The sequence below is a fragment of the Pelecanus crispus genome, chromosome 17, assembly GCF_030463565.1.
Source record: "Pelecanus crispus isolate bPelCri1 chromosome 17, bPelCri1.pri, whole genome shotgun sequence".
NCBI lineage: Eukaryota > Metazoa > Chordata > Aves > Pelecaniformes > Pelecanidae > Pelecanus > Pelecanus crispus.
In genome coordinates, this window is record NC_134659.1 from 4010116 (window position 1) to 4034529 (window position 24414).

At 57.7% G+C, this 24414-nt stretch overlaps 1 protein-coding gene across 1 annotated transcript in view; it reads right to left on the bottom strand.

Annotated features, from left to right (window-relative positions):
* Positions 1–13477, bottom strand: part of SCUBE3 (signal peptide, CUB domain and EGF like domain containing 3) — a 37055-nt gene extending 23578 nt beyond the window's left edge. The window contains exons 1-3 of the mRNA XM_075722311.1: positions 13375–13477; positions 4153–4275; positions 2987–3112 (exon numbers count right to left, since the gene is read on the bottom strand). Of these exons, the coding sequence (XP_075578426.1) occupies positions 2987–3112; positions 4153–4275; positions 13375–13477 (352 nt within the window). The remainder of the gene's footprint in view (positions 1–2986; positions 3113–4152; positions 4276–13374) is intronic.
* Positions 13478–24414: the final 10937 nt, after the last annotated feature.

Genomic DNA, 24414 nt, shown 5'->3' on the forward strand with positions numbered 1-24414 from the left:
CTCCGCTGCCCTCGTGCCTGTTTTGGTTTAACAAAGCAAGGCTGGAAGGGGCTTGAAGCGCACACCCGTGGCAGCGGCGATGCCCTCGCCCCGGGGCCGCTCCTGCTCTATCCCTGAGAATCCCTCATTTAATGAAGAGCAACAGCCCGTTGCTCTCTCCAGAGGGTTTTTGGGGACAGTGGTCCAAGCTGAACCTGCTGGTGCCCCGAGGTGCCAGAGCAACCGGGATGCCGGGCTCGGGCAGAGAGGCAAACCTCCGCCGCAGCCGCCCCTGCCCCCTCCACCCGTGCGGGTGACGGCGTCGGGCCGGGGAGCGAGGGGCCCCGTGCCAAAGAAAACCTCCCGTGAACTCGAGCGTTGCAGAGCCGCCGGCCGAGGGGAAAGCTGAGCCCCGCCAGCATCGGCCGCTGGAAATGCCGGAATAGCGGCTCGGTGACGGCACGTGCCGGGGGGCCTCCCAGCCCCGGCACCCCCAGCACACCCTCCTCCCTGAGCGCCACAGCACGCACCGAAACGCCTTGCTTTTGGGCAAAGAGATGGACGGACGGATGGACGCCCAAGCAGCGCGGGTGCCTTGCACCGTGCCCCAGCCCCAGGCAAGCCCCAGGGGATGCTGCAACCCTGGGGGGATGCTCAGAAATCAAAGCAGGGCTGCAGCTCCAGCTGGAAACTGCGCCGGGAGCCGAGCCAGGAGCACCCTGCAAACCCGCTACCTTGGAAAGGAGGTGTTGAAAACATCAGCTCACGCCCAGGCGCCTGCGAGGCAGGCTAGGGCTGACAGCCGGGCTGCAGCCAGACACGGGAGGGACGTCCTCTGTGATGGCAGGAGGCTTGCGGCTTCCTCTGAGGCTTGTCCCAGCCAAGCTATGTCCTGCAGATGCCAATAACCCTCCTCAAATCCCCCTGCTTACAACAAGGGCTTAACGTCTTGCGACTTCTCCTTCAAGCTCCGCACAAAAATGAGGAGGCAGCCGTTCAAACCCGATGGCTGAAACGAGACTCTGCCGCTCTAATACCTGTTTTATTAAATACAACGGAGATGAGCAGAAGCCAGCAGGGCCCATGTCAGGATGGGGGCTTGAATTCCTGTCCTGGTTCAAAAGGTCGCCCGGGGTGGGCGATGGGGGGACCGGCGGGCTCCGGCAGGCACGCACCCCGGCACCTCCGGCTCGGCCACTGCCTGCGCTGCCAGCAAAGCCTGGGCACGACCCTCCGCTTTGCTCTGCTCCTCTTTCTTTTGGCTAAGAGGGGATGCTTGCAGGCTGGGCAAAGCACAGTCAGGATGGGGGGGAAGGAGGATGGGGCAAAACCCGCTGGGGTTCATCCCTGCTGCCCCCGCCCCGAGAGCGGCCGCTGAGCAAACCCAGCCAGGGCACAGAGGATCTTGACAACCTCATCCGTAAAAACGGGCTCCTGGGGACAAACCCGCACCATCCCTACAGCAAAGCGGCGCGGCCGAGATGCTGGGATGAGCTGAGGGAAGGCTCAAGGGGGGAGCTGGGGCTGCCCCCCGGGCCCCCACTCGCCCGGCTGCTCCCCAGCCACCTCCATCCCCTCCCACCCAACTCTGTAAACACATGACGTCTGCGGCTCGCCGAGCCCGGCTTTCCTTTCTTCTCCTCGGGCTCATCCTCCCCCGGGAGAGGAAGGCAGAGCCGCCCGCCCGCGCCTCCTCCCAGCTGTGTAAATCTCCCCCCTCCCCGAGGAAGCTGCAAAGATCCCGGTGATGGTGGTTAATGCAAAGCGTATGTGTCCATAATCCCTTCCCCCTCCTCCTCCCAGTGATGAGCTCACTAATGACCCCTCTGCAGACACTAATTAGAAAATAGCATGAGCTCCAGGCAGAGGGAAGGCGGGCGGCCCCGTGCCCCGGCGATCCCACCCGCGGGTGCCGCGGGAGGAAGCGGGTGCCGGGGCGCGGGCAGCCCGGCCGGCCCCGGGGCTCTGCCGGGAGCTTCGGCTTCGCCGCGGCCGGATGGAGTTTGGGGCGGTGGGAAGTGGCGGGGAGGATGCACGGCCGCTCCGTAGGCAGATGCTGGGTTTGTCTTGGCCCGGGGATTATTTACCCAGTCCCTTCGCTGGTTCCCATCCCCACCGTATTTGCTATTAACTCATCTATTTTGGCAGGTGCAGGGCTGACCTCAAGCACGAGCGGAGCGAGCGGCAGGGCCCGGGTGAGCCCCGCCGGCTGGTCCTGCCTTCGGCAGCGGAGCAGAGCTACCGGCCCGGCCGCTGGCCGCAGCAGGATGCGGCCACGGGGAGGCCGTGATGCGCGCCCAGCATCCCCAAACCCAACCCTCCCAGTCCTGCCTTACCCCAACCTCCCGCAGTCTATGGATGGACCCAGGGAGCAAGTTTTTCTCCCAGCATGGAGCATCCTCCCTTGGCATCACCCCCATGCAACGGGGAGCGATCCTGTCCCCACAGAATCATGGAATCACAGAATGCTTTGGGTTGGAAGGGACCTTTAGAGCTCCCCCAGCCCAACCCCCTGCAGTGCCAGGGACAGCTTTAACCAGAGCAGGGTGCTCAGAGCCCCGTCCAACCTGGCCTGGGATGTTTCCAGGGATGGGGCCCCCACTACCTCTCTGGGCAACCTGTGCCAGTGCCTCACCACCCTCATTGTAAAAAATGTCTTCCTTATATCCAGTCTAAATCTATTCTTCTTTAGTTTAAATCCATTACTCCTTGTCCTGTCACAACAGGCCTTGCTAAAAAGATTGCTCCCATCCTTCCTATCGGCCCCCTTTCAGCACTGAGAGGGGGTCCCCAGCGAGCCATCGCGGCACGGGACGTGTCCACAGCTGGCTCGCTGCCCTGGGACTGCCACCATGGCCCCCCGGCTCTGCCACGGGTCTTGGGGGGTCAGAGCTCGGGAGGTGCCCGGCCCACAAAGCCAGCAGGCTGGTCCCAAGGGCCAGAGCTGCTGAGCGGCTGCGACACGCCGGCATCCCACCCCGGCGCGCGCCGGGGACCCGTCCCTCACCTAAGCAGTTGTGGCCGTCGTGCGCCAGGCGGAAGCCGTCGTAGCAGGTGCAGCGGTAGTTGCCAGGGATGTTGACGCACTCGTGGACGCAGCCCGCGTTGTCTTCCCGCTCGCACTCGTCGACGTCTGCGGAGAGAGGAGGGCAGGAGAGCTGCGGGGCTGCCCCGGCTGAGGACGGCCAACTCGCTGCACGGGTGCTGCTCCCCATCTCCAGAATGTTTGTCACCCGGCTGATATTGCGCCCCGGGGTCTCTGCTGCCTCTGCTTATTCCAGCAGGTCCCCAGCTCCCTTATCACCTACAGCATCCCTCCACACCCTGCAACAACATGCCCCGTCCTCCCCAGTCTAGACCCTGAACTTCCAGCTAACCCGCCGTCTCAAAACCTCGGCACGGCGTGATGACCTGCCAAGCGCTCTGGGAGTCACGCGGGATTTCCCAACGGTGGTGGGCAGAGCAGCCCGCCTCCATGGCGAAACCTTGCTGGGCCTGGAGTGCGTTTTAATCCCTCTGCTATTTGTACTCAGCCCATCCCAACCCTGGACCCGCTCCGAGCAGAGCCGGGAAATTTTTCCCCTGCCCCGCTCCTGCTTTCCTGGTGCCACTCCTCCAAGGAGCCCATTTTCTTTCCACGCCCCACCCAGCTGCATGTATCTATATCTGTATTTACGTCTATGCCTATGTCTATATCTACATCTATATCCGCATCTGTATCACCTATATCTCTATATCTTATTTTTAAGCTTCTCATGTTTTATCTGCTAACCCGGTTTTGCAGCCTTTGGGCTGGAAATTCTGCGGTTAAAAGAAGCCCAGCTTTCTTTAAAAGAAGCTGCAGGTGACCCTCCTGGGCCTGGGCAGCCCCAGCCTTGCAAACACGGCTCTTTGCAGAGCAGAGGAGGGAGCACGACGGCTGCCACCACCGCCAGCAGCGGGACAGTCACGCTCCTCTCCGTCCCCGTGCAACGCAGTGTCAACAGGCCAGGAGTTTGGGGCAGAAAAGGGGAATAAAAGGTTTGCAATGGGCTGGGGTAAGCAAGCAGCCTTTCTGCAAGGGCAGGGGACATTGCTGACGAGCCACCGCCTGCCTCCGACCTGCCGGGGCTGGCACTGGTCGGAGGGACTCCAGCTCTGGCTCCGGCTCCGGCTCCAGCGGCATGCCCCTACCTTTGCAGTGCTTCCCGTCACCGGTGTAGCCGGACTTGCAGATGCATTTGTAGGACTTGGGGGTGTTCTGGCAGATGGCGTCGATGTGGCAGTTGTCGGTGCCCTCCACGCACTCGTCGACATCTGCAAGGGGAGAAGCGGGGGGAGCGATGGGGAGAGCCGGGGGAGCTCTCCCTGCCTCCCCATGGGAGCCATCGCCCGAGGTGATGAAACCAAGCGAGCCTCCCGCTTTCCAACCCACATTTGAACCAGAAAAGCTCGAGGGAGCAACGCTGCCGCTTTGCTCCTTAGCAGCTTTGCCGCACCCGGCCCTGACGCAACGGGTGATGGGCTCAGGATGGGGCACTGGAGCGGCGAGCGCTCCCGAACAGCTCTGCCTGCGTCCCCGCTCTCGTACAAGCCCCCCGAGACCCCCCGAGCCTTTTGCAGGTCTGACGGTAGGAAACACCGCTCAGGCGCCCGTAGTCCAGGCTGGAGCCAGCCCAGGCAGAGGTGAAAGCCTCTGTCTCCAATTAGCCGTTTCCTGAGCCGACCAGTCACCCAAATAATCGTCATCGCTTTCTATTCTTAGGCGCGGAGGAATGTGCACGAATTAGCAGGGACCGCATTAAATAAACCTGGGAGCCAGGAGCGGGAAGCAGGAGAGAGAACTGGGAAAAACATAAAAGCTTCTTCAGGGGCACAGCCAAAATCTGCATCCCCCTCATCCCCTTTTGTCCCTCAACACGTTTATCCGGGATGCAGCGCTGTGGTACCCGGGACATCACGTTCAGAGCATCACGTGCCGGTGATGGCCTCAAGCGGCGATGCCCAAGGGTTTGCCACGGCAGGAGGCCGCGGGAGCGGAGGTTTTAATGGTATTTGGGAAACAGAAGAGCCTCGAGCGCGTGGGACGGAGGTTTATGAGCGAGAGGCTGCTCACCTGGCTGCTCTCTGCCTTCCCTCCGCAGGCAGGCAGGGAGACGCGGTGCCCCGGCGTGGGCGCATCCCCTTCTCTGGCTCTGAATGCCTGGCAGTGCTGGGAGGCAGCTGGGTGCCCTCGGCGGGGGAGGCAGGGGCTGAGCATCGCCCGCGGCCCCCCGGGTACGGGCAGGGCTCCCAGAGCACCCCGGGCTCCCCGCTCCCGCTCCACGGGCCCGCGGGGAGCATCAGCGCTGCTCCCGGGGGGCCGTTCGCCTCCGCCGCCTCCCATGGGGGTGGGGAGGGTCCCACCAGGGAAGGGGGATCTGAGGGTCCCTGCAGCTTCCCTGCACCCCGTAAAGAGGAGCCTGAGGCTGCGAAGCTCTAAGCTGCCCTTAAAAAGCTGCTTTTCGGCAACCCCCCTAAAACAGAAGCGCTCCGGGACGTCCCCAAAGACACGAAACATCCCTGCGAGCCGCGGGCAGGCAGGCAGCCCCGCCAGCCCCGCCGGGACGGCGGCCACGGCCGCGGGAGCGCTGGCCCGAGCCCTGTCCCGGCCACCCCGGCAGCTTTTTGCCGGGAGATGTGAGTCACCCAGCCGGGGGGAGGAGAGCTTTGCCTTTGCACCAGGGAGGCGGCACGTGCCTGCGCATTGTATAAATATTTACAGCCCGCATTCATATTTGTTATTTGACATTAGCCATGGCCCGCGGCCACCACGGCCTCCCTTGGGCCATTAATCACCGGCTGGAGGCTGACCCACCGCGGCGGGGATGACAGAGAGATTGCACGGGGGACCGGCACCCCGCTCCCGGCCAGCACCGTCGCCTCCAGCACCCACGGCACCGGCCACGGTGCCACCGCGCCGCCACCACCCCAGCACCCAGCGGCATCCCCGGGGACAGGCTCGCCGCCCGCCCTGCGCCGGGGGTCCCGCGGGGGCTGCTGTCTCTTCGGGGAGCTGAGCGTGGCTCAGGTTTGGTTCCTCCCCAGCCAAACGTCACATTTGGCTGCAAACCCTGTCCCCACCCCGGGGCACGGCCGCCACGCCGCATCCCTGACCCACCTGCAAAGGCCCCGTCCTACAAACCAAAAAGCGTGCGCAAATAATTGCCGGCGGAAAAAAACCTGCAAAAGCCACAGGAGCGCAGAGCTCGCTCCTTCCCAACCACGTTTTCAGGCTTCAGGAGCCTTTCGGCACAGGAGGAAGTGCCTCCATGGCCGGCGAGTGCCGTTGGGCATCACAGAGCCTTCGGCCCCGGCTCCAGCATCCCTCGCCGGGGTCCCGGGCGGGTGGCGGCGGGGATGCGGCACCGGAGCGGGGAGAGGCGCGGGGACGCCGAGCGCTGGCCGCTTCGCGGGCAGCGATGGGCGCGGGGACATGACAGCAACGAAGCCGACGCTGAACCAAAGGTCTACTGGATTTGCAAATAAATCCTGGTCCTGACGCTGCGCGGTTTGGAGCCCTCCCTCAGCTCTTCCCCCCGAGCTATAAATCACGGCTCGATGCTTCACGCTGACGGTCCCAAGGCGAGGGTGGTGCATCCCTGGGCACCCACCCTGACGTCCAGGTGGGAACCAGCACCCAAGCAGTACGGATCATCCATCAACCCCCGTTGTCTCCCCCTAAAAACACCCAAACCGCGAAGCATCCACCAGACATCACATCATTGACGTTTTCGCAGCCTTTTGCCAGAAATCTCACTTTTTGGGAGGTTTTATTTTCTATTTCTTTTTCCTCCTGCGTCCTCAAACTCAAGACAATGAACAATGTCTGTGCAGCGCTGAACACAATGCCTTGCCTTTCCCACTCGCACATGTACGTTATTTTCTTTTTTCTATCTTTTTTTTTTTTCCATTCTGTAACTTCAAAACTCCTCTAACTTTGGAAAGATTACACAGCAGCAAAAGTACAAAAGACAACATTATAAATTTGCCACTCTGTAATTTTCCCAAAGCTGGAGACGTTCTGAAAGGTTACAGGATTATGAAAAAAAAAGAAAAAAAAAAAAGGGGGGGGAAAAAAGTGTGTGTGTGTGTGGGAAGAGTGAATAAATACTCTCCTCGGCACCCCAGGAGGCATCCCGAGATTGGCAAAGATCCTAATTTCAGAATGCTGAAATTTTGGCTCCTAAGAAGTATCCTTCAGAAATGATGTAGTGAATTAAAAAAAAAAAAGCCCTCTGAAAAACTAAATTTTTGCATTTTTGTCAACGCAAGCGGCGTTTTCCCACAAAAGGGAAGGTTTATCGTCAGGACGGCCCGCTTTTCTTGCAGGAGAATTTTCTCCATCCAAAAAAAAAGCCCGCGGCCACACTGCAGGTGCTTCCAGCCACCGCCAAGGCGCGAGGGATTTCGTTTTCAAGCCAAGCAAAGACTTTTGAAATAGGATTTTTTTATCCTTATTGATGTTCCCGTCCCTATTTGCTCTTGCAAAATCCTTGCTGGGGTGCGCCCTGCTCGTCCCCCTCCCCGCGAGGACCTTTTGAAGTCCAGGTCCCAAATCCAGGTGGGATTTTTGGGGGGGGGGGTTGCCAGCCAGGACCCCCCGCAGACCTGCAGGAATAATCCAAGACGCCCTTTTTCGCTCAAAGCTGCCTGCAACGGGCCCAAACCGGATGGCGCAGAGGGGCGCATCGTGCCCCCCGATCCCCAGAACCGGGGGATTTTGCATCAGGCGGGGAATTTAATTTTGACGAAGGCGCCGGGTCCCGTTGAGGAGCCGAGCTCTCGCCCACGTCCGGCGGCCCCCGCTCCCCGCCCAGCCCCACCTCCCCACCCCACCGCGCTCTGGGGCTAATTAGGGCTCGGCAGAGGGCACGGGCGTCCTGGGCATCGCCGCCACGCCGTGCCGGGGGGTTTGTGGCGAAGGGCAGGAGGCTGCGGCGCTCGCCCCGCGCCTCGGGCGATGTTTTTTATTCCGTTGTGGGTGGGATTTTCCAGCGCTGACTGTTGGGCCCCGTTCCGCTCCAGCTGCAGCTTTATTCTCCATTTCAAAGGCACTGGAGGCAGACGGTTTCAACGCCACTGCCATTTCGAGCGTGCCAAAAGCGGGGGGGGACCGCCAACCCCCCGGGACCGGCGCGCACCCGCCGGGGAGGCGAAGGGCTTTGACCGAGGCCGGCGGGGAAGGCGGTGGCGAAGCCAGGGGCACCTGGGTCCCACGCCTGCGCCCTGCCCTGCGGCGTCACGCCGCCCGCGATACGTGACGGCGAGGGGGGAGAAAGCAACAGCTCGTATATTTTTAGAGCCTGGATGGAGGCTCTTTCCTCACTTCCTTATTTTGTTTTTTAAAAGCAAAACAAAACGCAAAAAAAAAAAGGTTTTATCCATAGGCTGCAAGTCCCAATAAATTTGAGGAGGGGGCAGAGATAGGGCAGCAAAAACCCGCCAGAAAACCCCTAAACAAACAAAACCGCCGTCCTTTTCCGCCCTTCTGCAAGCCCTTCAGCTTTTTCTTTCAAATTAATTTTATTCTTTATTTTTATATAGGCATATATATTAACAGCCCGTCTGTATAGGGATGTGTGTGTAGCTGTTGGCAGACACGCAGAGTTTCCACTCGGCCTTAATGCCAAATTAAAGCTTTATAACTTCAGTAGCTCTTTTTACCAGGGTATTAATAACCACCTCAGACACTGTGGTGCAGTTTATTAATCATTTGTTCACCCGGGGAGCTCGCGAGGGCGACTCGTGCTGCGCTGCGGCGGGACGGGCGCAGGGCACGGCCGCGGGCGGCTCCGGTGCAGCCGACGGCATCCCGCCGGGAGGGGCTGGGGGCTGGCGAGGGGGGACCAAGACGCTCCACGGGGCGGCTTTTTTGCAAATTGGCCCAAGCTGCGTCATCCGAAGGCGAGATCCTAACTCAGGTGCTGGGCGATGGCTCGTCGCCGGGCCGGGGGTGCCGTGCCGGGGACGCCGTGGCAGCGGTCCCTGGGCAGGTACCCGCACGCGGGTCGGCTCAGAGGGGTGTCTGCATCCCGGCACGCCACGGAGAGCCCTGCCCCAGCCCCACCGCGGGAGCCCAGCGCCCCACACATCCACCCAGCTCTCCCGAAAGCGGGCGGGACCCGGTAGACGCAGCCACAGCGCTTGGCCCCGCGGAACGACGGAGCGTGGATGAAGACGACGAACCCCAAGTCGCAGTGAGGACCTGGGGGGGGTCCCACCCTGCTGACCCCACCGCCCCATGCCCAGATCCCGCTCTGCACCCCTTGCCTCGTGCTTTCCTTCTCCAAAGCTGGCAGCACCCCAAAAGGGGCTTTTTTTTCCTCTCATATCGACGCTTCCCACGCCCGCGAGGGCAGAGCCGTGTTGAGCTCCCCATCACCTGCACCAGCCTGGGTCATCCCAGTGGATCCCAGACCCACCACCAGCTCCGGCATCCCCTGGGTTGGAAACGCTCCCTCCATCCCTACCCCACCTCCTTGCGCCAAGCCCGGTCGCTTCGGCTCAATTCGGCCGCGATTTCTCCAAGGAGCGTTTGATGCTCCACGCCAACAGCGTGTTCATCTCCCTGGGGAATTGTCGTTGCTGTTGTTGTTCCTTTGGCTTATCAGGCTGACCAAGGCTTGCCTTAAAAAAATGTGCGTGTTTGTTTTCGGCTTTGGGAGCAATAATCACAAGATCTCCAGCGGGGAAGACGGCCTCGCCGAAACGCGGCCAGCCGGGCTTCCTCCAGCGCCGCGAGACAGAGCAAACTTTATTTGCCATCCCGGGCTTCTCCTAAAGCCTCTCAGGGGACTTATAATTTTGAAAGTGAAGGTTAAGGTTATTCATGCATATTTTTTTCCTAAATGGATTACTCCGGTGTGACCGTCTGCAAAGGAAAAATCTATATAAAAATAAAAGAAAAAAAATAAAAACTCCCGAGCAGTTTGGAGACAGCAATACATCTCTGCACTGGAAGACTCGAGGTGTCTGAATATTTATACTCCTGTTGGCAGTTACAAAAAAAACTCTTCTTCCCTCCTTCCTACCCCCCCCTCCCCTTTTTAATCTCGGTACAGGCATGTTAGACGCCCTCAGTCAAAGATCTCCTTTGAACTGCTGTATGTTGAAATGTTTACAGTTTTACATTTCATATTTCAGAGGGGTGGAGGGGACAGGCACAACAGTCGCACACTGTGAATGCATGAGAGGGAGGAAAGCGGAGGCCAAGGGGGAGGAGGTTCGGCGGAGATGGGAGGGGAATCAAACAGCATCTCCACACTGCAATTGGAAAATTTTAGACTCCTCAAAAAAAAAAAAAGTAAAAAAATAAAAAAATAATCCCTGGCGGCGTAGGCTCTGCAGGTGCATCCCCACCGAGCCCGGCCCCTCGCGCGGGACAGCGGCTGCGTCCCTGGGCGGCCGCGCGGCACCGGCCAGAAGGGCTGGCTTGCCCCACGGGCGACCATCGAGCTGGGCTGGGGCCACGGTCCCACTCAGGACCCCGCGCTGGGCGGGTGGCCGGCGCTGCGGGAGCGCCGGGGGCTGCAAAGTGGGGTGCCGGGGTCCCCCAGGGAGATGCTGCACCTCCCTCCCAGCCCCGTCCCCCCGGCACCATCCGAGGGGACGTGTCATTCGGTTGCAGGAAAAGGTGGCAAATCCCGGGATGCGTCTCCAGTTGTGGGGGTGCTGCCTGAGGAGCACGGCAAGGCCGGATCCGGGCAGTGCCTGGTACAAGAGGAGGGTGCAAAACTGCCAGCCCTTGGGCTCCATCCTCCCCAGGGCACGGGGGGGACCGATGCCGGCAGGCGATGGGCAAAGGCACCGCTCCACTGAGAGCGGGAGCTCAGGACGGGCTCTTCTGCCTGGCAGGCAGTGAGACGGACTGACGGATGACGGGATGGGACTGGGGGTGGCATTATCTGTCCGAAAACCAGGGGGGCTGTGGGTAGTGCAGCAGCTCGGGGCCGTTCGGGCAGCTGGGCATGGGGACCACAGGGAGACTTCGTCGCAGCCGAGTGCGTGTCGGGAGCCTCCCCGGGGTTATCTGGATTTATATTGTCACTCCTCTTGAAAGCTCTCCTAGCCCTAAACTGACACAATAAACCCCGCAGACAGCCAGGTCCTTTGGCAGACGCCCTCCAGGGCCGGTGGATGGCTCTGCTAAATCCTTCCTTCCCTACAGACTAAACTTTCCAGGGTAATTCAGTGCGAGAAATGAGCCAGCAAGCCCTACCCACGGTGCGATGTTTTCACAGCAGAACAAGCCCATCGGACGGGAGAGGAGCCGTCCCCAGCCCGTGACAGTCACCTGGCAAGGGTGGCTGTGCCCCGAAAGGGCAAGGGCTTCGGTGAGGGCAAAGGGGTGATGTGCACCCCATCCCTGGGGCATCACCTGCAGATGCAGGAGGGATGCTCGATGCTTTTCAGAAATACCTACTAAAACACGCCCCAGGTGCATGGGGTGGCTTCGAAGAGCTCAACAACGCTTGCGCGTGCAGAAAAACAGGCGATGGTGGGTTCCCAGGAAAAGCACGGGTTTTATCTGCCATCGGTGATGCCGGGTCCACGAGCTCAGCCTCATCCAAAAAGGACGGGGTCCACCCCTGCCCAGAGCCCTCGCTTCCCCCAGCATCCCCGCAGGCACCAACCTTCACCCCTCCGCATCCGCCTCCCCCTCACCACCCCGGGACCCCCCGGCAGCGGCTTTGGGGATTAACTCTCCACCCCAAACCACCCCCCGGCTGCAGAGCTGCCGGACCCCCTGGCTCTGCCTGGTGCCTTCGCCGGGGGCCGGGAGGAGCCAGCACCGTCCCGGGCGTACGGCGGGCGATTCACCCCGGCACAGGATTGAGCTCACCTCTCTCCACCCCCACTCCACCCCTCTCCTTCCCCGAAGGGATCTGTCAAGTCTCTGCACGATGGAATTTTACTTTGCTATTTTAATGCAATTCTGGCTCAGGCTTAAATGGAACTGGAAACCAAAAGGCCTTAATAAATAAATATTATGATAAGAAATGAAAGCAATGCATACACTCAAGATAATTTGAGGGGGGATAAAAACCTAAGCATTCCTTTCTAAGCCGAAATCATAAAGGTTTACGTGAAGCTGGATGCCTTCTTACCAAACCTTTGCCCTGGAAAATCTCCCCCATGCTTGCCCAGACTGCCCTCCTGAAAAGTCGCCTATTGTTTTAAAAACACTTTAAGCCAGATAAGACAATAGCCTTGAAATTCCTTCTAACTTTGTCGGTGACAGGGCTCGGGGCGACCGTGCGCATGGCTGCAATACGCCGATTACTAATGCCTACGAGAGATCTTTAATTATATCCCGCGCTTCTACATTTCATTCACATTCTATTTAATCTCGCCGTACGCATAAACACGCAGCTACTACAATAGCAAGAGCCAAAGCTGGTTTTGATAAATCTTACATACTGTTAGGCGCTATGGGGAAAAAAAAAAAAAAAAAAAAAAAAGAAAAACCAACAGATTGTATAGATAGTGGTGAATTAAGGAGAAAAAAACCCCTTCGAGACAGCCAACGGGATCATGCACATAGGGCTGTGTGTGTTTGCGTGTGCGCACGCACTCCTGCGCGTGTGTATAGAGAAAAATCCGAGCTAAATATAGAGGTGCTATAGAAAACCTAAGGTATAGATAGACCATACATAAAGCTACATGGGTACGTTTGTGAAAGAGAAACTCTGGCTCAACACGGGAGCGGTGAAACAGAAAAGCCTGAAGTTGATAACGATGGGACATACCTCTCTTTTCTAGAGATAGGGAAAGAGCTCCCGTATTTTTCAGGCTTTGCTGTGTTCAGCTCCCCGAAGTTTTCTGCAGCCCACACCCCTATAGCACAACATTTGCGATTCGACCCGCGCCTATGTAAAACGCACAAACGCAGATGCAACCTCCCAGCATTACGGATACCCGCTCCGCCGTCCCTTCCCTCCAACGCAGCCCGAAAGCAGCCCTCCTCGCCCGCACCGCCGTGGGTGTTATCCCCATCTCACAGACACCGAAACCCAAAAACCCAGAAAAGCCCCCCAAACCCCTCCAAACAGCAACATTTTCCCTGTGATGGGTGCAGACTTGTTTGCCCACCCTAATTTTCTGCCTTTGCACCCCCTGCCTTGAGATAAAGAGTCCGAACCAGAAAAAAAAAAAAGTGTAAGAAATGCAACTCATTAAAGAGTTTACAGAAAACCAACCCCAATCAAAGGCAAGAATATCTGCAAGCAACATTTTAAATCCCCTCCACTGTTTTCTGCGATTGCTGCTAATTTCTCCAGCCTGCATATAAAATCCCAGATCTAAAGAGGAGGTCCGGCTGCCTAACACACACATCAAACAGCAAACCTTCGAGCTGGGAAGATTTTCTCTTACCTTGACTGGCTTTATTTGCCAGCGTGTTTCCAGAGTGGAGGAGAAAGAAAAGGATGGAAAATCCAGCAATCTGCAAAGCTCCCATTGCAATCCCAGTCTGCATGGAGGAGCGGGGGCAAGAAGGGGGGATTTCTAGTGCTTTAAAGGAAACAAGAGGCTGAGCATGCGAAGGGAAATCAAGAGGAGGAAGGGGCTCTCTTCTTGCCGTGTGTGAGACAGAGGGAGGGAAGGGAACTGAACTGATGGAAAAAGCTGCTCTGGGTTCAGTTTGGGGCTCTTGGTGTTGCTAAAGAGGAGAGAGTGAGGGAAGGAGACCCAGGGCAGTTGGAGGAAAGTGGACTCTATCGCCCTCTCTCTGGCGGCTGCTCTGATCCCTTCTCCTTCTCTTTTTTTTTTTTTTTTTTCTTAAATAATCCCAGCCAATTCCAGTTTTGCAAGAGAGCAGCAGCAGCAGGAGCAGCAGCGCTGGAGGGGGGAAGCAGGCGCCTTGCCCTGGTGCTGGGGACCTGAGAAAGGGGAGTGGAAAGGAGAGCCCCATCCAAGCAACGCCCTTTTTCTCCCAGCCTTTCTTTCTTTCTATTTGGCTTTGGTTACTCCTTCCCGGCTCCCCCCCTCGCACCCCCAAGGCTGGGCTTTGCCTGCAGGAATTTACAGTCTGCGCTGGAGGAGAAGGGCCAGTAGCCATGGAGACTGCTTCCCTGGGAGCAGGGAGGTCAGGCGGAGACCATGGGCGATCAATGCATCAATGCAAAGCCCCCCGCAACCCCCAGACCCACCCCGCACCTCGCAGCCCCTCGGCCAGCCGAGGGCTTGGGGTGGTGGCGAGGGGAGGGGGGGGCAGGGGGAGGCGTATGGCATGGGAAAAGGCAATGGGTGGAAAAGAAAAGAGGGAAGGAAAAAAATATCTATAAGAAAAAAAAAAAAAAGGAAAAAAAAAAGAGTTTGCGGATGGCACAACCTGGCTGGGCTCGGCGGCTGCGGGAGAGTCTTGGGGTGCTGGGCTGGTGGAAAGCGGGACCAGAGAGCAGCTCTGCTGTTTGCAAGGGAGAGGTGGGGAGGGGGGACTGGAAATAAGGGCGGAGGGGGTGAAGACAAAGACCTTTCTGAAATATTCTGGGGGTTTTTGTTTGCTTGCGGGAGTCCCTCGCAGCCTGGCCCCTGCGGCTGGCATCCCAGGGGTGCAGGGGGACCCTCTGCCACACCCCGCGACCGCCCCTGCGCTGGGCGCTGCTGGCACCCCCTCTCTTGCGGGGGGTTTCTGCTCCCTGAGCCAGGAGAGGCATCGCCAGCCAGGAAATTGCAGCAGGAGATAAGGCGGGGAGCCGGGCCCGGAGGAAGGTGTGCGGTGATTCCACCTGTCCAGGGACACGGGGGCCCACAGCCCACGGGGTCCTCCCACCCCACCGTGCTGCCCCCGCAGCCTCACTTTGCCCCCTTTGTCCTAATAATCCCTAAAGATACAATAAAGGGAGCTGGAGATGATAGAAAATGTCCAGCTAAGCCAAGGCACCCACGGCATCTCACTGTGGACAGGAGGGGAGGGACCGCAGCTGGGCAGGAGGATGCTGAGGAGTCCCTGGGTCTAGTTATAGAATCATCGAATCGTTTGGGTTGGAAAAGCCCTTTCAGATCATCCAGTCCAACCATTAACATCACACTACCAAGTCCACCACTAAACCGATTAAGGGGAGAGTAGCAACCCCACGCCTCCTGGCTTGGTGGCTGGATCATTTATAATGAAAGTAAAAACTAGGAATCATTAAGATTGGAAAGGACCTCCAAGATCATCCTTCCAATCATCGTACTTTGCCTACAAAAACACAGAACCCTTGGGCTGCCTTCACGGGACAGGACCTTCCCCGAGGGAGGAGGTTTGCAAGAGCAGGTGTGCTTTAGACAGGACAGATGCAGAGCAGCCGGCCCCGGAGAGCAGCACGCGTGGAAGCCGGGAGCTCATCCGCACACCGGGTCTTTCCAAAGGCAGAGGCCAAGGGCGAGGCTCTCCCCCCCCAGCCCCGCGGAGCCATCCTGCACCCAGGTAGCTCTGCTTGCTGCCAGCAGGTCCCCCACACAAAGTATCAGGGCCCCAAACCCATGCGGGAACCGACCCCTTCCAGGGGAGCAGGAGACCAGCATCAGCTGAAGGACAGACGCACAGACGCGCCCACTGCACCCAACACAAATCTCCAACGTTCACGTTCGCGTGGTGGCTGCAGGTGAGCCCAGGGGCTGCGTGGCTCTCGTCTGCCGGGGTTGGCAGCTCAGGGCAAGGCAGCTTCCAGCCCCCCCCAGCTAAAAGGGGGTTCTCAACAGGCACCACGGGCTCTGCCGCAGCCCAGCTGGATACAAAATCCAGCACTTGCACCGACGTGACCGGCCCCAGTAACTCACAGCACATCTCGCTATGCTATATCAAATCAAACCAGTAATGCAAACCCATCCCTAGCACAGCCAGGCTCCAGGGCAGCCTGGGAAGGGGCAAAGGCGCGGAAAAGATTATTAAAGCTGTAAAAAAAATTTGATGTATAAAAATATGAATGCAGAGGCGTCATTGCTAGGATGCGTTGGGAGAGGACCACGACCCACCAGTGGGAATGTGCTATCCAGCTCGGCGCTGCCGCTGGAGGATGCTCCTGGCTCTCCTGTCAGCCCCAGTCTGTGCCAGGAGCTCTTGGGGATGAAGGCTGCTCCTCCTCGCGTGCGGTGCCAAGCGGGAAGGGGCTCTGGTCCTTGCAGCCCGTGTCCTGGCACAAGCAGAGGACAGCGCTGGTGGAATGCCACCACCCTCCCGCAGCCATGGGCTCGGCAGCCGTGGCACCGCTTTTCTTTCCGGACTGGGATTTGCCATGTAAACACAAATCTCTCTTACGGCTGTCGTAAGAGCAGAGTCAAAATGGAAGCTCTCTGCTTGCTTATGCCAGTGGATCCCTGTGCCCAGCCGCCGCACCTCGGAGCGGGACACGCTCGCATCCCATCCCGTGATCCTTTATCATCATAACCAGAGGAAAACTAAACAGTCCTCTTTTTTTTTTTTTTTTTCCTCCTCTAACCTGTCTTCTAAATCTGGAGACCGATCTCAAGGCACGAGGGACAAGACCTTCAGCGATGTTGATTTATAACCGAGCTTCTAAATTACAGGTTTACGCATTAGTATAAACACCCATAAACCAGCCCTAAATACACAGTATCGTGTGTAATCAAAACGCCAAAACACCGAGCAGCCACGTGACGGCACGGCGGGATGAGCAAACTCCTCACTCGCGCCCAGATCGCCTCGGCGGGGACGGGTCTCCAGCCAAGTGCTCCCAGTTAAACCAGTGCCTTGCACTGGGGGGTGGATCTCGCCTTTGAAGGCGAGTCCTCGGCCGATGGCAGCATCGCTCAGCCACGGGGAGCAAAGGGGCTGAGCCCCACCTCTTGCTCCTCCAGTGGGGTTGCAAAGCACCGCAGCAAAGCAGCGGGGTTGGGGTGAGCTGCTGATGCTCAAAAACTCCCTAAAAAAAGAAAAAAAAAAAAAAGATATAATCTTGCTTTCTTCCAGAAGCATGCCGCCTGGTTGAGCGAAGAAGGGCCGACGGAGGTTCCAGGGCTGCGCGCACCGCGGAGCCCCTCCGAGCGCAGGGCCGTCCCCCTGCCCCGCACGCAGATGGGGAAGGTCAGGCAGATGGAGATTCCCGAGATCACACAAGGAGTCTGGAGGGAGGGCGGGCCATGAATCACACTTAAATCGCCTGCAAGACAGCCCGGCGCTTCGGCCCCGACTGCTCCTTACCAGCTCCTGCTGCCGCGGCGCGGGGCTGGCACGGAGCCGTCCCCAAGAGCCCCCTCCGGAGCCCTGCAAAGGCTTGGGACAGCGCTGCCAGCCCGAGCCGTGTGCGCACACGTGTGCGTGTTTCGGGCGGGGAAGGAGGTGGCAGGACTCTCCTCCCCGCTGCCTCCACTCCCCGTCGTGCACTTCTGGGCAAAAGCCCTTTGCTTTGGCTTCACGTAGGGCCAGAAGATTCGGTCCATTGTGCTGCGGCGCTGAAGAGCCAGCGAGGAATTGTCGACCATGCTGAAACGGTTACATGGGGAGTAATGAAAATTTACTGCACCCTGCTCCGGTCCCTAGCCAAGAAATAAAAGCAAAAGATCACAACAGGCATTTTTTTAATTTGAAGCAAAATTAAAAAAAGAACGGATCCACACTTAGAAAATAACAACCACATCCACAGATCAAAGCGGCTGTTCTCCTCTCATTCGGGGTTTTAAGAGGTTTCTGCAGCTACAGGGATGTTTACACAGGGAGAGAGATACATACATTGTGCTGTCTTGATGCTGCCTCTCCCCCCTTCATCCGGCAAAACATTCCCTGGGAGGCGATATGAGGTCATTCCTAGACCCTGCGTTGTTTTCCTCAAGCTGCAAGGCTTCGGGGCAAGAGGCAATTCATTTCCCATTAGCACACACACATTTGCACTTGGAACCCTCCCATGCACATTTTGCTGGGGGAGCTTGGGACGGACGGGGGACCAGCCCTCGCCAGCTTGTTACTGCGTTCCCGGAGGGACTTCCAGCAGCGGGGGCTGCCAGGAGGGTCAGCAGCTCCGGCAAAGTCACTGGGAAGGGACACGGAGCCGGGCTGGCATCTTCTGCAGACCAGCCTTAATATTTCTGTGGCTTCCACCACTTTTATTACGAGAGGGGCCGAACGGCTCTGGGGAGCACTAATGGGCTGTAAAAAGCTTTTTCCCCTCTGCCTCCTTGGCCGGAGCCCAATTCAGAGCGGCGGTGAGCCCCGCTCCGGCGCTCGCGCAGGGACGGAGGTCGCGGGAACGCGCCGGGGCAGACTCGCCCTTCGCCTCTCGGCATCAGCGCGTTGGTCCATCCGCTCCACGGGCAGCGCCTGCTTCGGCAAAGAGGACAAATTCTGGCTTGTGAGCAACCCTGCACTATCTGTGCAAGTGTAAAAAAAAAAAACCAAAAAAAACCCCACAACTTTGAAACTAGACCTCCCCACCTCTAGCATGAATTTAATGCCATATACTATGAACGAGCTGCATCTTCAGCTCTGACCGTGACATTTGCGTGATGCTGGAGCCAAAAGAGGTTTCTGAGGCTGCGCAAGAAGCCGCTGTGAAGTAACAGGCAGAAGCAAAACTCCCGTAAAGGACCTTAGGGATCACAGCACCAGCTATTGAGTCAGGCAGGGATGCTGGAGTAAGAGGAGGCCACAATGCTGCGAATCGGGAGATTTCCCTTCCCCGCCGGTCCATGAGGACCAAAGGCCAGGGCAGGACCCGACCTCTTCGCAGCATCCAGAGCACCTGGGTGGGGGCGATCGATGCTGGTACCATACCCCGACGCTGCACGCGGGAAGGAGATGGCTCGAGAAAACAGCAGCCGAGACGTTTCGATGCCCTAGCGAGGGGTGTGGTCTAAAACTCAGAACAGAATAGACTATTTTTAAAATCGGAGAGGAAAACACTGTATTCCCAGTAATACGCCAACGGCCCAGGCTCCGGCGACTCAGCCAGTCCCCATCGCCAGCTCCCGGCTACATCCCTCATTTCCCCAACCTACAATTTTATCAAGATGCCTCCGAGGGGGGTAAAAAAGCACCAAGTCCCACTAAATGACTGCCTGTCACCCTGTGACACCTTTTTTCCAGTGTCACGGAGCTTCCCAAAACGCTGCGTGCGGCGAAAGCCCTTGTTTGTAATTCCCGGTTTGCAGCAGGAGAAGGTGACACACGCTGAGGTGAGGCGACTTAGCCGGCGTCACCGGGAAGGTCGATGGCAGCGCCAGGAATAGCCCCGTTCCCAGCTAACCACTAACCACACTTATCCCAGAATAAGGGTCCCTTTTTCCAGCTGAATTTATAACAGCTTTCCAAGTGACATAAGCTCTTACAGAAATAGGCAGGCTTTTATTCCAGAATAATTACTGGGAAATGGTACTGGAGCGTGCATAATTACACCAGTGTCGTTGCTGCTGGTGAGTCGGACCCCGTGCTGCCGGCAGGCTTGCTGCGTGCTCCGTACGGCTTTTATCTCGTCCCGCTTTTCCACGAGCACGCGTACGTCAGCTGGCAGATCGTCAGGATGTGGGTGGAGAAGGAAGGGGCTTTGGGCAGAAAGGAGAGCGATACATGGCTCTCTAAAGCTCTGTTAGTCCTATTTCCCACAGAAGACACCCCATAATAGCTCTTACAGCTACGGAAGTCAACAGGAGTCTTTCGGGGTGCGCTGGATCACACCGCAGATGGCTTCTGCAACGCTCTGTGCATCTGCTTCAACTTCATCCGGGCTCGACTCTGGAGCAGGTGTTTCCTTTTAAATGCATTTTATGTCCCACACAGGTAAAATCAAGCTCAGAGTTCAGGTTGAGGCCTGAAACGCATTTCTGACACAAGCTGTTGGAACACATCGTACTTAATACCCTTCAAAAATAAACTCGTAGCATTTATCAGGTGTTGATATGTCTATATATTCGGCGAGAGCACTATCTGCCAAGAAGGGGGCTGCCTGCTCTGCCTGCCGTTACTCCGGGGGCCGGCACGCCGCGAGAAGGCAAGGGTTAACTCGGCACCAGTGACACCGCTTTAACTCCAGGACCCAGACGCGCGTGTTTAAAAGTAGCACTTCTCTCCTTAAAATAGTTCATGAATCTTACTCGGGGATAAATCCAACACCCCCGAGCAGGAGGAGACCTATTAATTCCTGAGTTTTTTCACGCTGTAGTAAAGCAGCGATTTTATTTGCCCGCCTTGTGTAAGATGTCAGTCATTTTCCCACTTGCATTTCCATCTACAATTTAACAAGGCAGCAGTTTATTTCCAGAAGCCCCAGCCAGACCCCAGCCAACTGCGTCAATATTTTGTTGCTTACACAAATGCCACCGTTAGAGTCAACACCGCGTTTTGGGGGGAGGCTTTTTTCTTTTTTTTCCTCCAAAAGGGTTCCTCCGGGATGATGTATGTATAGCTCTTAAAATACTAAGGGTAACATAAGCCTTCCAGAGCGGCTTACCTGGGTGCAGAGGCATTGCTTTAAAGGATGAAGCACGCTACTCGAGGGCGCTGACCTGACCAAAGGCATTTGCTAATTAATTCATTCTTCCAAGAGACTTAACTGCCTCTTGCCTTCGGAAACCAAGGCAAACCCGAGCCAAATCCAAAGCCTGTCGGAAAACACGGAGAGACCCTTACTGGCTGCAGAAAACTTCAGAGCCGGGAGCTGGCTCCCGCTCGGACGGTGCCAGCCACGGAGAGCCGACGCAGGGCAGCCGTCCAAGTCAAGCTGGCCGCTCCGCTCTCTCCCGCACGGCTCCTCGGTGCCGCTTTCGGGATGGAGGGGGGACGCAGAGCCTGGCCGAGACGGGGGGGCCCCACCTTCCTCAGCCCACTCCTACGATGCTGTTTTGGGGTGCCTCTCCTATGCTGCGGCAGCAGCGCGGCGCGGGCTTACCCCGGCTGTTGGCTTGTTTGGTGGATGCTCCTGCAGTCCGCACCGTCCTGTTGTCTTTGGCACGCTCTCCCGAAAACCCTCGGAGGTTTTCTGGTCCAGCGCGAGCTCAGTGCGGCGGGTTCATCCCTCCATCCCAGCCTCCCGAGCACGGCTCCCGAGCCACAGGGCTCTCGAGATCCCCCCCAAGCGCTTCCCTGCATCCTCGCCCACCGGCACCCCCACAAGCTGGGTGTTATAACTCCGCACGTGGCTGAAAGGTCTGCCAAAATCCCAAGCCCAGCACAAGCAGGGGAACAAGGGGAACCCAAAGAACAAGGTCCCCCCAGCACCGCCAGCCGGGAAAGCCCTGCGAGGACCTCCTCCGTGATCCTGCACCAGACCAGTTTTGCACGAGAACAGAGCGGCCTTAGTGTGTCAACAAGCCCTAAACACCCGAGGGCAGCTGGAAGTGAGATGCCATTATTATTTTTTTTAATTTAAAACGAACTTCTTAACCTACAGGAAAGTAAACGTTCTTCTAGGATGGCCAAGAAAACCACGCTGGGATTTTCCAAATGGGTATGACTGACTGTTTACGAGCAGAGGCTTCCAAACGCAGAAATAAATGGCTCACTCTCAGCAGGTTTTCCTTTCTATATTTACCCTCACCTGAAATGAACATTATTGCACACTGCAACATTTATTCCCTCTGATCAGGGGAGCGGGCAAAGAAACTAACCAGCCGCAACACGTCAAATAAATTGTTAATCTGCTGTTTGCGCTGGGGCGGGGGGAGGAGGGAGTCCCCTGGTTTTTGGGCAGCGCCCAGGTCCTGCTTACAACTTCCATTTCAGCTCGGCAGGAGCGCTTCGCTCTCCTGCTGCTGCTTGTGGCTGCCGAGAGCTGGAGCTGGGTCCTTCGTGGAGCCGATCCGCCGGTCCCCGACGGGTCTCCGGCCCCTTCCCCGTGGCACCCGAGCATCCTCGGTCACGGGCAGCTGGCGGAAAGGGTCGCTCTCCCCATTGCACGGGAGGAACCGAGCTCCAGGGTGCAAGGACCTGCCCGAGGCTGCACAAGAAGCCTTTTGCAGGCTAAGAAAGCGCACCCAGATCCCAGGCAAACGCACGAGCCCTCTCCAAAGCGCTGGGCTTTACGACCCTCTTCCACGAGTCCCAATTTCCACAGGGGGTGCTTCTCTGCCTGTTCTCAAGGTGGGAAGTCCCTAGGGGCGCGAAGGGGTGACCCCTCCCAGGGACAGGTCCCCGGCAGGCATGAACTGCCCTGCTGACATGCAAAATGGCCATAAAAGACCTAAAAGGCCCTTCCTGACAAGGGGCCAGGGGGGCTGAGCCACTGCAAACCCAATCTTAGCAGGAGGCCGGCCACTCAGCTGGAAAATCTCTCCTAATCCCAGCCCTGGGGAAAGGAGAGGACGGGGAGATCACCCGCTTCTCCAGGACGTCGCCCACATCACATGGCTCCCTGGGTCACGCTCGCGCCCACCACCACCTTCAAATCTGGGCTTGACCTCCGATTTACCTTGAAGTTCACTAACTAATCGTGCCAACCACTTTGGCACGCCAGCCGAAAAAGGGGTTCGCATCGCCCCAGCGAGAACGGGGGGATTAATCCTCTGCCGGCAGCAGGGGAAGCTGCTCAGTCATTAGCGTATGCAGGTGCCAAGGATGACCCTCGAAGGCACCCCATGGATTTGGGCAGCGGGGATGAGAACAGCCTTGCTCTGTTTGCAGGGCTCGCACGTACTCAATGCCACACAGAACCATTTTTTTTTTTTCCCAGCTCAAACTTTGCATTTTTGGAAAAGTCTGTCCTCGTCAGAATAGCTGAGCAAACTCTTCCCCAGCCAGCCGTTCCAAGAGCATTTGTGTTAATCCAGATTAACGAACATAAAGCAATTTAGATAAACCGCATTAAGCCAAAAACACCTTTGAACTTTTTTTTTTTTTTTTTTTTTGGATCAAAATCCCTCCCTGAGCGCTGTGTGTGGTTTGGGCCTCCCCATACCGCAGCTTCGCCAGAGCCGAGCCTCCACCGAGCGATAATTAAGTAAAGTCAGCAAATACGAAGATTACGCAGAGCCAGCGGCACCGGCAGCGAACTGGCGCTTTGCACGTGGCGCCCAAAACCGATTTTGGGTCCGGGGGTGTCCGACGGGGCGAGACGGCACAAGGAGCATCTCCCCAGCTCCGTGCACTGTCTCCTGGCCACGACGCCTGGGCTCCGGCCAGGCTGCCTGCGTGACCACAAACCAAACCCCTCCAAGCCTCAGTTTACCCAGCACCAACCCATCCCCTAAGTATGTGGATGACGAGATCGGTCTGAAATGCCCCGAGATGGAGCGCTGGCCACAGGAGGCTGGGCAGGATGGACGCTGGTTTGCTCGAAGCGGCCAGTCCCCACGGCTCAGACACGTGCACCGTGACCGAGGTGACAACAGCTAGCTCATGCATGTGGGATGTTTCATGGAGAAGGTCACGCACCAGCTTAGGAGGAGGGAATTAATAGATGCTGTAGTCATTGGTGAAGCACGTGGTGCGTTACGGGCACATACACGCCTTGCGCACCCACACCAAAGCCATCACCGCAGCAGACACTTGCCGCTCCAAAGGACTCCCAAACCGAATTCAGGGGCTACGGCAGACCCGACACCAAGACATCCTCTCACCTGGACAAGGTGGGCAACACCACGCCATTCGCCTGCAGGGAAGCTGCGAGCTCCTCGGGATCCAGCCGCCTGCCCACATATTTGCACCAGCATCCAGAACAGAAACAATCCTGAGCTTGTCTGGTGCCCCAGGAGCTCCTGCAAAAATAGCTTTCCTGGCTGATGGGGCAGAGGAAAACTCCTGGCTTCCCCAGCTCTCCCCTCCACACCCTCCCAAAACACCTGCTAACACTTTCTGCCCTCCGCCCTGATTGCCTTCCTCCTAGAAGGAGAATTTCTAGCAGAGCCAAAGCTGTAGCTTGTAGGCTCCAAATTCCCCCATTTTTTGGAAGCAGGGGGCTGTAACACCACCTGGCCTTTGCCTCTCCCGTTGGGACAGGGTTCGTTTTTTTGCAAAGAGAGCCTTGCGTGGCTGGGCGGCTGCTCACAGCTCGGAGCACTGTGCTCGCTAAGCTTTGCTCCCAGGTGATTTGGATCAGGATACACCAGAAGTTTGCTTTCGGCCGCCTCCATCGGTGTGTGGGTGTGCAAACAGTGACCAATTTCACTGCCGGTTCGACTCCTTTAAATGGGGACTTTCACATTTGTCAGGCTTGAAACAACAATGCCATCTTTTAAACAAAAAATCCATTTCCCCTTCCATCGGCTGCGGCCGCCAAAGGTATTTCTGTTTGAACACGCGGGCCCTTCCCACCCGCTGCAGCCTCGCTGCACCCAGCGGGGTCGTGCCGGTGGGTTTGCAAAAGCGTGGCCGTCCCGCCGGCGAGGATGCTCCATCCGCGGAGCGCTCTCTGTCCTGCTCCTGCCAAGAAGATAGAAGGTTTTTTTGGAAAGCTGAGCCCTCCCCGCCGGGCTGGTTTTGCTCTCAAGGGAGTTGCTTGAAATGGGGCAGAGGAGAGCTGCACAGGCTCTCTGCGGCGCATCGCC